Below are 13,751 nucleotides of genomic sequence, written 5' to 3' on the forward strand. Positions count from 1 at the left end.
GCCGGGCGGGGGGGGAAGAACTACAACCCCCAGCATGCCTCGCGGGGTAAAGGGCCTGGCGCATGCGCACTGCGCTTAGGGAGCGCACCGGCGAGGGGCTGATGGCGGAGGTGTTTGAAAACAGCCGGGGAGCCGCGGCGCGCGGACCACAGGTGGGGGGGGGGGGGGGGGAGGTAACGGTCGGCAGCGGCCGTTAGCGGCCCCTCAGCGCCGCCAAGAGCGGGAAGGGCAAAAAAAGGGCTGCAAAAAACGGCAAAAACTGCGTGGTTCGCCCTCAGGGAGCCTCCCCGGCGCGACGCCGTCGCCAAAATGGGCCGAAACGGGCCGAAGCGGTCGGTTGGTGCCCTGCCCGCCCGCCTGAGGCTGCTGGAGGAGTGAGGCGGGGGGGGGCTGGCGGTGTCTGTTGTGGCAGCAGGGCGATATTGGCCCTTCCACGGTGGCTGCTCGGTAATTGTTATGCTTCCCTTATCAGGTGTGCCTGCTGGAGTTGGCGAGGGCTCAGAAGCATGCAGAAGACGCCCAAGAGGAACAAGCAGCCCTTGCCTTGCGGGGAGCCGGCCAGCCTTCCTCCTGACAAGAGGAAAAGGGAGAGCCCCGAGGACTTCGTAGCCCTTCTGCCCCCCGAGGTCAGCTTGCAGATCTTTGGTGAGCTCGATATCTGCAGCCTGTGCAACGCCGCGATGACATGCAGGAGCTGGAATCACGCCATTGACAATAATGACTGCTTGTGGAAAAATCACTGCTTGACTGTGCGAGCTGTCTGTCAGCGAGAGATCGATTGCGATCGAGGCAATGGATACTCGTGGAAGGTAAATTTAACGTGAGTGACAGTGCTGGCAACTCAGAAGCCTCTGGGATTAATAATAGAAACAAACAAATCAGTATTTCTTATTTGTCCAAGATGCTTGGGGAACCCCTGTAACACCCCTGTGGCTCAGTGGTGAAATCAAACAACTGGAAACCTGGTTAAACACAAATAAGTTTCCCATTTCCTACTTTTATGCTATTTGCTACCCAGAACCACCCTTGGCCCACTCAACCTATTCTGTGTATTCTTCAAGGCCCCAGAGCTGCCCATCCCAGCAGGATGATCCAGCTGGTGTGCATAACCTCAACACTGGGGTCTGTTCATCCCGTCAGAAAGTCTGAGTAGCCCTAACATGGGAGAATTCCCAAATCCTAATACACAGGCGCAGAGGGAGAGAAAAGCACGTAGCCTGCGTGCCAGTATACGTTCTCTAGTTGTATTTCAGTGGAGTAGGTCTGCTTGTGAAGAATGATTTCCTGCGGATACATTGCAGATTGCTCAAAATGTATTGAGGCAAAGCTATGTGCAACCGGGAAAAAGAATCTGGGGTAGGAAAACGGGAAAGAAGGAGCTAGCAGGAGCTGGGTGAAGTTTGTTTGGAGCTCTCCCTCCCCCACACACACACTCCTAGTTACAGCTTCTCTGAAGCAAGAGGAGCTCAACATACTGGAAGGATCTGCCACTGTTGAGTCCAGCCTACAAACTGAAGTAGATCAGGGAAGCAATGGCTACTTCTCTGAGCTATCTAAAGGGTGATCCCCACCTCAATGTAGCTGGGGCATTTTCAAGTGGGGGAACAGGGGATCTGTGAGAAAGAGCAAAATAAAAAATAAAAAAAAAATCTGGACTCCCACACTCATTGCCTTGAGCAGGGAGTTGTTGCCCTCCAACTATCTTTCCTCTCCTGCACAACAGTTTCCAAAGGGCTCCCCTCTGGTTCTCTATTTTGCGTCTATTACAAATTCCCCTCCAACAAATACACTGAGCTAGCATTTTCTTGCACTAAAAGGCTGGCTGAGTAGAAGAACCAGTCCAACCTTCACTAATAGCCCAAGCAAGAGGTAAAAGTCATAAATCTAAACAGGAAGAGAAAGTGAAAGCCATTTCTTTTAAAGAGTAAGGAGGAAGATTAATTCCTGTTTAGGGTTTTCATTTCCCCATCATCTTCACCCTCTAAGAATTGAGGCAAGAAGTGACTCTCTACCCAACTTAGGATAGAAAGATGGAAGTAGACCAAAGTCTACTTGTTGGCAGCAGTACAGCTTTCTGGGCTTAGCAGCCAGGTACCAGAGACATGTCCCAAATCGTTTTTCTGGCACTACTCTTCCAATGTAAAACTTACTCATATTGAATGCAGCTTGAATTGGTTTACTTCCAAGTTTTTTGCTGTCTGTTTTTCCATCAGATCACATTACTAAGAAACTACTGGAAAAGCAAAGTAAAGCAAGAATGGCTGAGTGGGAAATACAGTAACATTCACTCACAAAACAACTTGCCAGAGAAAAGCATGTATCCAATGGATGTTGACACGTGGGGAGAAATCCTGGAAGCAGAACTAGAGAGATGAGAAGCCAGTACAGCTTCTTGCAACTCAAGAACCTTACATCAACAACTCATGGACAGCCAAACTGTAAATATTTTGACATTTAAATTAGTTGTGTTTGCAAGCATGTGATGAAAGCTCTGAAGAAAAAGAGATACTTTTATTTGCACTTTATTAGACTGAGTGATATGAAAAGTAAATTCTAAATAAGACTAAGTATTCAGTTGTAATTTTATGTTTGTAAATTTTACATTCTGCTGTATTGTTGAAAATGTTGAATGTACTTTCAGTTTGCACTTCTTTTGGAAAAAAACGTTTTTTTTAAAAAAAGTGTGTCACTCCATGTATCGTATCAGCAGCACAACATGGCATTCCACAAAGGAAGGCTGGGGGGAGGACAAATCCAGATATTGGAAAGGAATGGGCAGCCACCTCAGCATCAGCTGATCCATCCCCAGAGGCTGCATCAAGGGACAGAGCCTTCACAGAGCTTTTCTGAGCCTGCACACGTGGAGGCGCTGGTGCTCAGCAGCACTGCATTTCTATTGCCCAGCTGTAGGAGTTCTGAATTAGGACTCACAGATTGAAGCAACAGGTAGGACTGAGGCAGCCACTTAATGCCCAGCCTTGCTGTCATTAGCTACGCATTTTTTTCCACTTATATAACAATGTGATAGGGAATACAAAAACAGAATCACTTTAAACACAGTAAGACAACTTTACGATTGTAGCCAGGGTATCTCACACAGTTAAAACATTCAGAAACTTTTTTTCCTGCAGTAGGATCTCCCATCACACGAACTCTGCTTTACCAGCACTGATTTTTGTCACTGACATTAAAGATTGCTGCTAGGAAGAGATATGCCTATTACATTACATAACAAAAAAAAAAAAAAAACCTACAAAAACAGCTTATTACAATTTGGTTTAAATGTCACATCACCTTTCCCTACTTACATTTTGCACTGAAGAGTAGAAAACAGTGGAAGAGTCCATATTGGTTTAGGTATTCCTATAAAATTCAGTGACCTATCTAGGTCCAATTTTATATCGAAAATTCTTACTTAGAATTAAACTAAGAATGCTTAGAATATTAACTAAGAAAAAACTTAGTTAATATGAAAAACAAGTTTACTCCTGCAGACTTTTGCAAAAGATTTCCTGGCAACACACAAACAAGCATCCTGCTGAGAACTCGAGGTTCACTAGCTCTAGATCCAGCCTTTAAACTAGATGCAAGGGTTACTGAAGCAAGGTCCAACTCTTCCATTAGTAGGGCCCAGTAACACTAGATGGAGCAGTAGAGCAGTTCAGCTCGGGGAAAAATAAATGCCATCATCCTCTGGGTTAAGATCCAATACCATTTTTTAAATGGTGGTGGTACTTAGACAACACAACAGTGAGAAAATAAATACACGGAAATTGTAAATGGTTTTGAACTGTTATTTAACCACTGCAAACTATCTAGTGAAAAAGTGTTTTTATCCCCCTTTCTTGTAAGAGCCTAGGCTCACAGTCTGTTTCTTGTAGGTGCCCTTACCAAGGCAAAAGAAGAGCAGAACAGCCAAGTGAAGCTGGTAGTTTTAAAATGCTTCCAAGAGCAATATATTATTTGATTCCCTTTCTATTTTGGAGCATTCAGAGTTGACTAAAACTGTTCCACTTCCCTTAGCTTCCTGTATTTCCCCCATTAAAATAGCTTTTTCAATTCATAAGCAGTGACTTTTCTAAATCATCAGTAAAAAAAAAATTCTAACAGACACTGTTCTTGTCAACAACATTGCATGGCAGGTGTTGACTGGATAACGTAAGGTAGCAGTGGACACTGCTGCTGTAAGGTTTATAAGATGCATAGCCTCTCTCTTTTCTGCCTAAAGAGGTGACGCTGTTCTTGTGGGATGACTGCAGCATTAACCGTAATGGGTGCAACACTCAAAGTTCACACTACCACCATGGCTAAAGTGTAATTTGGAGCTAAGTATGGTGGGTGTAGCGCAAAGTTCAATGAACTGTGAACACTGCTTCCTTTATTTTTAGCTATTCTGCTCTAAGACTACAGCTAGTTACCACAGTTTATAAAAAAAATTCCACTGAAGATGCTGCCTTACTCCCTGCTCACCATGTCCCCAACTTCAAGAGAGACAGAAATGAAAAAGGTGCATATAAATTATGAATAACGCTAACAGTACATTTTCAAGTTATTAATTGTAATACAGAAGTGTACAATAGTCTCTCACCGTTCTCCTCAGCTCCCAGCTAGTTATCAGCACCTCCTTCCTGCCCCTTCCCTACACACCAGCTATCAGTTCTGGTATCCTGAGACAAACATATGCCTCTTTGAACACGTTAGGCATTAAGCACTCAGCTACACACTTAGACAAGGCCTAGATCTTAACATGGAGTAGCAGTAGTGTGAGCTTCTCACAAACATCTCCCACATGCTTTTCTTTCATTAAGCATGAGTTCTCATGAAAATAAGCTTGCTTCCTCTCCCCTCTTAAGGGAGGTTTTAATTCCCTCCTGAGATTTTGTTTAATCTGTTTTGGTCTTCTTCAATCACTTTTGGTCTTCCCCTACTTGCCCTCATACCACCTACTCAGCTTTCAGCCCAACTAGTGGCTGAACACACCCTTTCCTTTAAACACACCCCAGCAGCATCCCTACCTCCAAGCAGCAGCACCTCCTACACCACCAGCTGTCATTCCTGCCTGCCTCTTCACCCTCCTAGCTCCAAACAAAAATGCCTAAACTAGTGCTAATGCTTAGGCATCCCTCCCCAGGGAGCATTCTCACCTGCTAAGCCTACTCCCGCACAAGCCACCTGGACACGCACCAGCTATCCTCACACCGAGGTGGCCGGTGAAGCCTTCCTTCTGCTTCAGTACCAAGCTCTCTTACCCATAGCTTCTGAGGAAGTGGAAAGTTGTATTTTAGCATACACCACCTACCTTCCCTGAAATACCCACACCACCCTGCTACTCTGAGATTTCAGCTGCAGAAGGATGCTGCAGGCACCCTCTTAGCCACACGGCCTTACTGCCTTTCATCATCCTGCCCTCCAATCTCCCTCAGAAGAGGCTTTCTGAGAGAGTACGTGAAGTCTGTGTGCAGAGCAAATACCACACCCTCTCCCAGCACCAGCACCCAACTCAAACCAGGCTGGTTTCTAGGATGAAAAGGCAGGTTCTCCACTGCACAAAATGTCTCCAGCTGCTGCACGCAGCTTAATGTCAAAATACCCAGCATCAAAGCTGAACCTGAGGTAAATATTTTATTTCTGTATTTCCAAAATGTCTGTGGTTTTAGAACCTCCTCTGCAAGTACTCACTACTGCAGTGCTCCATTTCTAGAGGGAGGAGCCGTAAGTGTGGCTTTATTTCATCATGGTGCAGGATGTGGCTTAGGGCCACTGGCATTAACACTCAGACTAATTGAAAAAGAAAGCACCATTATGTTTAATTAACACAGACTTTTCTTCATTAGACCAGTAACGTTTCTAATTGAATTTTGTCAGGAAAGATGTTTCTCCAAATGGGCAGGCAATAGCATTTCATATCTTTATCATGTTCGCCTCTGGGATGTTAGTCTCAAGTGAGTTATCCCATCTGAAGGCAGAGCAGTGAAGCTTAAATCCACCCATCAGCATGCCTTCATCACATTTTTCACAGACCTTATGCACTGAGGCAGCTGACCCTGTCCTGAGCCTTTCCACCCCCTATGTTAATTTGGATGGAAGCATTTCAGATTCTCAAGAGTGTCCTGACACTTTTCTGAACAAGCAGTACAATGAGAAACAACTGCAAAGTCTGCCACAAAAACCTTGGACAAAATCACCCACTGTACTTAAAGCTGAGACTCAGAGGCTTCGGAACATTAAAAAAAAAATAAGAATTATTTGGTGGTGTGTTTTTTTTTCCCCCCCCTCTCTCAGGCCTCAGGGTAAGTGGCCAGTCCCACTTCTATTATTCTGGTAAGCCAAAAAAAACACAAACTATAGCTGTGGGTAGAAGGGTGAGAAGGGGAGAGGTGAGGGACAGCAAAACAGAGGAATGTATCAAGATGAGAACTGGGAGGGCATCTCTATATACCAGTAGTTATCTGCAGTCCCCTCTAACTCCTAAGAATTGTCCTGTTCTTTACTGCCACCGACTTTCAACAGCCATTCATTTACAAAGCTGGTTTACGTGTATAAAAACCAGCCTGCACGGGTATGCAAATCAGGTGCAACATAAGCTTTTTTTGATCCACATTTTAAAATACTGTTAGAACCGTATGTGCTGGTTTTCATGTGTAGTTCTTAAAAAAAAAAAAAAAAGCAGCCAAAAGAACTGCTGTTTGCCACTACAGGCCACACAATCTCTTAGCCATGGTACTAAATGCTGTTTTTAAACATCTCAGCGACCTCAGAATACCAAATTCAGAAAACCAAAGGATGTTATCAGCTACTTGTTGGAAGACTCAAGTGGAAACCTGAATTGAAGGTATACATGGAACAACTTGGAAACAGAGGGAAAACAGCAAACAAACAAACAAAAAACAAACAAAACAGCCACCTTAAGCTTTTAACCCTAAAAAAAAGGGGGGAAAAAAAGCTGAGAAAAGTAAAAACATATCAGCTACGTAAGATAATGCTAAAAAAAAAAAAAAAAGTGTGACAGTACTCCCACAGAAACTTTGTTCATCTGCTCGTTTGAGGAACTTTTTAAAATAGAAAAATAGTGGAAGCTATGATAATGCTAAAGAAAAAAGAGCACTACACAAGTTAGCTAGGAAGATCCAATGACAACATTTCCTGAGATACTACACATAGCCATTTGTGGCATATTGCTGTTATCAGCTGTACTGTCAAGTTTCATATTGAGTTTTGACCAAACTAATCAGCTTCCATAATGCACCTTTATTCTTAAAGACCACCATTCTGTAGACATTACAGATGAGCAGTTACACTGCTCATTAAAATTATAGTTACTGTGCAAATCTGCTACCAACACATGCACTTAAGAGATAGTCATGCCAGGACTTACTCAAATGCTTAAATAAGGGAGACTATGCCACTTGAGACCCATGAAGCAACCAAACATCTACGTAATGTAAGCAGACGTGAGGAGATAGAGGAAATTTCTGTTCTTCTAGAGGGGTGACTAAAGACCATGTGGTGATTTATTGTAGGACATCTAAAAATACCACTAGACATTTATGTTTAGGTATCTGAATTTTACTCTGTTTCATCGCCACAAACTCTTAGCCCCTTTTAGACTAGGAAGTTTAGTTCAAAATAACTAAGAAAGAGGAGAAAGGGGAAACAGTATATGTAACTGGAAAAAAAAAAAATCCTTCCTTAAATGACAAGATTAATTTTGAAGAAAGGCATTACTTTATTTTACCACTGGTATAACAGAAAAATGAAGTATTTCCTTCTATTAATCAGAAAGCTGCGTAAGTGTTAAATATCTGATAATGACAATGGTTCATATTATTCAAAAATTTCATACGTGTGTGTGTTATTGTACTTTTACAATCACATAAAATGCATCTAGAGAGATCCATCAGTTTAAGTAGTTGAGGGCAGAACACCTCCGTTAACACGTAGCAGAAGCACTGGAGGACAAAACTGATGATTTTCTTACCTTGCTGGGTGCTCAAAGAATTTTCAAGCTTCTCCTTGTTATGTAGAAGGAGGTATGAAAAAGCTGATTATGCACTGATATGTATGATATGTATAGTGGATTCTCCAGTAGTCTGTAATAGGTCATTCTTGTAGGCTTGATAAAGAGGCTAACAGTAATACTCTTAAGTTCTTTATGTTCTTTTAATATCTGGGTTTGGGAATAGGAAAAGACTGGGGCACCAAGTTTAGGATTTTTTTGTTATTATTAAACTATATGACCTCCAGTTCTTTCTCCCCTTCTCCTTTAATTCCAGTGTATTGAAGATTTTGGTGAAAAACACACAGAAGGCAAATAAAAAAAAAAATAATAAGTTCTCTCTCTTTCAACTGTTATCAAAAACTATCAGTTTCATCAGCATTTACCTTTGATTGTTTTCCCTCCCACATTCTCAGTCATCTTGTAATGGGATAAAAAACAAGAGGGAAATTGTGTTACCATCTTAGAGGCAGAGTATGTAGGGAAGGGGAAGAGTTTTACTAAACGCTACTTCACTTAAAATGGAAGCCAGCTGAAGCATGAGAAGTGTCTTTCTCCACTCAGCCTTCATACACTGTTACTCTCCCAAACAGAATGGAAAAAAAGTCAGAAGCCTACCAGAGCCAGATACACCGCGGGGAAAGCCACAGTTCCATTTCTAAACACAAAGCAGGAAGTTCTATGTTCCAATCCAGGAAAAATACTTATTCTAATGCCAAGTCAGAACTTTTATTTCAAGAAGTCCAACAATCAACAAGAAAAGAACCTTGTCTTCAGCCAAAGATTTTCAAGGGTGTTTTCTGTTTACTTGGCCTGCAGGTTACCAATCCACTATTTTAAACCATAAAGCAGTTCCTAAAATAACATATAGCTCCAAAGGGTCATGAAGTAACCACATTCAAATTATCTTCACGCCTCAGATTCACACTTCACCATCCCATACAACAACAAAAAAGCCTGACAGATACAGATAGTTGTGTGTTGGCTCCCTTTCAAATTCTTTTTGCACATCAACCAGGAGTAAGCCTCATTCTCCTGCTGAAGGTATTTTCCTCTTCACCAGTGAATGTTTCTGAAGAGGTGGCAAGAGATGTTCTCTTTCAGGCACCAATCCACCAACTCCTGAGGCCAGGTGGGAGCATTACAAGGGCTCCACAACACAGAGAGGCTCTCCTTGAGCAGCTGAGCCACATGTGGCTGTAAGGCGAAGAAATCTGGGAAGGCACCAGCACATTAGCATTCAGAACACCGATCCTACCCCTATTGCTTGCTTTTTAAGTCATCTTTGTGCTCCACATTGTCACACTAGTAAAACCAGAAGGATAGCAGCTAGATACTCAGCAACCATGCTGCTGGGTAGTGGAGAAAGCAGCTTTATTCATTATCAACATCAGTCCACAAAAAGCAGAACAGTTTTCCACTCCATGTCCTGCTGCTGAAGGGAGAATATCTGGCACTTAATTAAGAAATGCTCAGCATACAGCTTAAGTAATATAAGTATGTAATTGATTACTTATATAATCTAGAAGCAGTCCTTCAAAACAGAAGCTTTTTCTTTTATCATAGCTTTTGAAAAGAAATGGAGAAGAATATTGCAGCATATTGCTAACACGTAAGAGCACATACATATTCCTCTTTTATTTAACCTAGGACAAATTCAACACAGCTTTCTCAGACTGCTAAAACTACCAAACCCCTAACTCCAAAAAGAGAGGCTGTTTGGTGAGAAGAAAAAACTACAGCACGTATCCCCTTCTCAGGCAGTAGGAAACCCAAACAGGAGAGGAAAATTAGAAGCCCAGCTTCAAGCTTTCTACTGTGCACAGAAGTTCATACCGAGTACAATCAAACCTCTATAGAGCAACAAGACCACAACAGTTCACAAGCAAAATATCTACACTTTTTGAAATGCAAACTGAAGGCATTTACAGAAATACTGACTGCAAAAGCCAGCATAGGACTGTTATCTACTCTTTTTGTTTTTCATGCTTCACTCCTATTTTCTTTTACAGTTTAAAAGGAAGAAGAACAACAACATAACAACAGTACAAGTTTTTTGACCCTCGCTAAAAAGGACATCTAAGGAACTTTGTTATCATTCAAGCCTAAAACTCAGAAGAAATAGAGGCATGTTACAAAGGACAACAGTTACCCAGACCCCTGTACAGCAAGTTCCTTAAACTTAAAATAACCTCTATGACCTTCTAAAGCATTTGAGAACAAGTTAGTAAAAAACAAACAAACAAAAAAAAAACTGTTATTTAGCATTTGTAATAAAACAAGATCTAAAACCAAAAACACAAACGGTATTACTACACTAAAGCATTATTTGTACCATAACCACAAATACAAACCTCATCTAGAAGAAAAACTTGATAGTACGTGCTAAATTATACCTCAGAAGCCTTCACTGTTTTTTCCTCTTCCTTATGAACAAACTTACATTAAAGACTCATAAACAAACAACAATTACACATCTAGAAACACATTTTCATTCTTTCATGTAGAAGCAAAGACAATACACTGCAAAAAAAACCACCACAAGATTAACAACATTTATCAACAAAATAATACTAATCTTACCCGTCAAGAGAAAGTCACAGAAAAAGCAAAAAGCTCTTGAAATCCACTGCTATATACACATGAAAACAGAACTACTTCCACCTGGGGTGGGAGGTTATCAGATTATGGGAAGAAGCAACACCTGTGGCTGAATGATTCTTAGGCTGTTGCAGTCCTTAGGGATATTATTTTTTCAGTGTATGCAAAAGTTTTCTATTAAACCACGGAATAAGGAGGTTTGTGTTTACATATGTTTTTTTGGATGCATAATTAATAAATATCCCTGAAAACCTGGCTGTAGTAACCACTTGTTCAGCATTCCAGGGAAGGGAAAACTATGGCAAGTCAAGGACTAGCAAAAGAGGATCTTTCTTGTAGATGATATCAGACATGTCTTATAGTAATTGAAGGCTATAAATATAGTCCTTCTCCACAATGTTTTTGTACGTTTGGTTGGTTCTTTTTTCTTGCTGTCCATTAGTCTACAACACAAGAGTAATTCATGTCAAAAGTGAGAAAAGGAACTGGTGTTGAAAGAATATTTGCTGCATGTGTGGAAGTATGATTAAATAGAAGGTGAAAACAGATGGAGGAAGCATGGAACATGAAGGCCTACTCTTTTTTTTTTTTCTCTTGCAGTTATTATTTCCTTGTGCTAGGCCTGCTCTCTCTTCTCTAGTGCAAGCATTCAGTATATGCCTCTTTCCTTCCACATCTCCGGAGTGACTGGACTGGCCTCATAATCTATATACTTGTAGTTGCTTTTTAACATTTAATTCCCTTGGACAAGACCTATTTGGTATCTCTGGAAATCGTACCGGCATAAAACTGATCTTCCTTTTTCCTCACAGACATCTATTTGAGTAGCCTTTGTCACCTTGTTGCAACTCCAGTGGCTGTCTGCTGAATGACTTTATTCCGTTCAAGGGTTGTGACAATTCTAGTCATATCACACACAATTCTTAAGGTCCAGCTACTGGTGGCATTGAGAGACCTCCTTTGATTTTCAAAAGCACTGCCATGAGTTTGAAAATGGAGCATCTTTGAAAACTAGCTCCATATTAACACCTGTCTCCAATTCATTCCTTGTGAAAAGCTTATCAGTGAGGTGCCTCAACCAAAAAAAGGCTGGGCCCTGCTGAAATGTACTTTTTTTTCCTTGTTGTGACTGTTTTGAGGATGCACCAGAACACATTCATCCTGGAACATGAAGCTCATTATTCACGTGAAGACTTGTGAGAACTTGATTTAAAGAAAGAACAGTCTGGAGTCATTTATAGTACCAGTGTCAGGCAAATAAAAGCATTTATGGAAAGGAAATGAGAGTAGGGTAGCATCAAACATAAATTTCCAATCCTTCTCCAAGAAAGAAAGAAAGCTTTAAATCCTCATGATGTATGTTAAGAAGAACCACCTGAGGGTCCATATTGAGAGAACTTACTGGCATAGACTGGTGCAAACACCAGAGCTCTTCCACAAATACACTGATTACCATTGCCTACCAGAGAAAACACCACTAGTAAGTGGGCAATTGTACCCTTAACTGGGTCCAGAGAAAAGTGACAAGGTATAATACTAGTAAAATTTTTTTATTTTTTTTTAAATAGACAGTTACACCCCTTGTTTGCTAAGTTGGGTGAGTTTCTATTTTTCATTTTCCTGTGCTGTAGGGTATTTTTGCGTTAGTGAGCTCTGAAGCAAAAATGAGCAGCAACCACAAAGCAATTATCAAGAAAGCAGGGCTGAGCAAACAGTGTATCTGCGCCATGAGGCTTCCTTCCTCAGAACGACAGACCAGGCTTCAGTGATCCTGTCAGCCTGCGTGAGACACAGGAAATGCCTGCTAGAAGCCCATTTCCTCTGATGTCCTAAATGGACGTGAGGATGCTGTCTGTGCCAGCCTGCTGCCTCAGTGGGACTGCATTTTCTTTGTTATTTCTGAGGCGAAACTCAGCTTATTAAAGAACAGGATCTGATCATTTACCTGAGGTAATTCAAGGAAGTGCACGGGGTGCTCTACCACGCTTACAGGAGACCTACCCAGATTCAACCCCAAGGACAAGAAGCTTCTTGAGCAAAATTCATGTTTCATTTAGGATAATGGACAATTGCCAGTGTTCACTGTGCTCTACCACTGAGGTCATAGATATGCCAAGGCCTGCAAATCCTGAAATTCCAAGCACTTTGTGGTTAAAAAAATAAATAATAAAGGCCAAACTGTCTGTTGTCTCCATAAACAAAGAAATTGGGGTTCAAGTGAGGGAGAAACAGTACAAAGGGCACCTGAGCTATGAGCCTAATTTAAGACCCAAGACCTTTGGGGCTGGTGAAATCCTCTGAGGTCCAAATCTCATCACTCTGCACTAGCTGATACCTATGGAGTTTCAGAAGTGTCAGAGGAACTCTGTGCTGGGGTGCAGAAAAGAGGCACCTGTTCTTCCGCAGGTATGTGAGACCAATGTCCAACTACATCTCCATGACATGAACATACCCACAGGGAGTTCCTCAGGCAAGAGGGAGAGGCAGTTGCATTAATATAATGTTTGAGGATAATAAGCAAAGGATCTTCAGACATATTAGGCTCACATCTCTTTAGACCTGCTCTGTATGAACTGTTTTTACTGCCTTTGTGAATTAGAAGATGATACATTCATATCCTTTCTCCTCACAATTAAAAACAAAACAAAAAAAAAGAAAATGCATTTATCCTGAATTACTTTTAAGTCCACATAGTGGTCTGTCACTGTATTTATAGCTTTCCATTGTGTTAATAATTATATTGACCCAAATGCATGAAGTAGATCACCAAAATCATAGTTTCATGTTGAACCTAAGCTCCAGACCCCAACAGGCTTGTATCGCCAGGCTGGTCCAGCAGACCAAGACACAGTCCAGCTACAGCAAAATATATTCATACTACATAACTAAAATAACCAAAAACATTGTGTAACACTACAGCTTCAGCGAACCAGAGAGAGTTTCTTCTTGAACACCAATTAGAATACCCTAGGCTGAAATGACAGCAGCTCCTGGCTTCTTATTCCTTGCTTATTATATGCATATACATGCATATAAGGGTATAATGAAACAGAATTGAAGGTAAGCTTTAGTTCCACATTTATTTTTAAAGATATCTGAATAAGAAGTCTTAAGGATAAGGTACCTTATTTAAAATTTTGAGGTTGTGAAGTTT

At 41.4% G+C, this 13,751-nt stretch overlaps 1 protein-coding gene and 1 long non-coding RNA gene across 2 annotated transcripts; one reads left to right on the forward strand and one right to left on the reverse strand.

Moving 5' to 3' along the window:
* The first annotated feature begins 62 nt into the window (after positions 1 to 62).
* FBXO48 (F-box protein 48) lies at positions 63 to 2,564 on the forward strand. Its single transcript, XM_084515034.1, has 3 exons — positions 63 to 152; positions 473 to 809; positions 2,214 to 2,564. The coding sequence occupies exons 2-3, from the start codon at positions 507 to 509 to the stop codon at positions 2,373 to 2,375; spliced, it is 465 nt and encodes a 154-aa protein (XP_084371160.1). The 5' UTR covers positions 63 to 152; positions 473 to 506; the 3' UTR covers positions 2,376 to 2,564.
* On the reverse strand, positions 186 to 13,715 carry LOC311434712. The gene is made up of 2 exons (XR_014691658.1): positions 10,580 to 13,715; positions 186 to 851 (listed from the first exon to the last, which is right to left on the reverse strand). It is a non-coding gene; the product is annotated as an uncharacterized lncRNA (long non-coding RNA).
* Between the last annotated feature and the right edge of the window lie 36 nt (positions 13,716 to 13,751).

This window comes from Aythya ferina (genome assembly GCF_964211825.1).
Source record: "Aythya ferina genome assembly, chromosome: 3".
Lineage (NCBI taxonomy): Eukaryota > Metazoa > Chordata > Aves > Anseriformes > Anatidae > Aythya > Aythya ferina.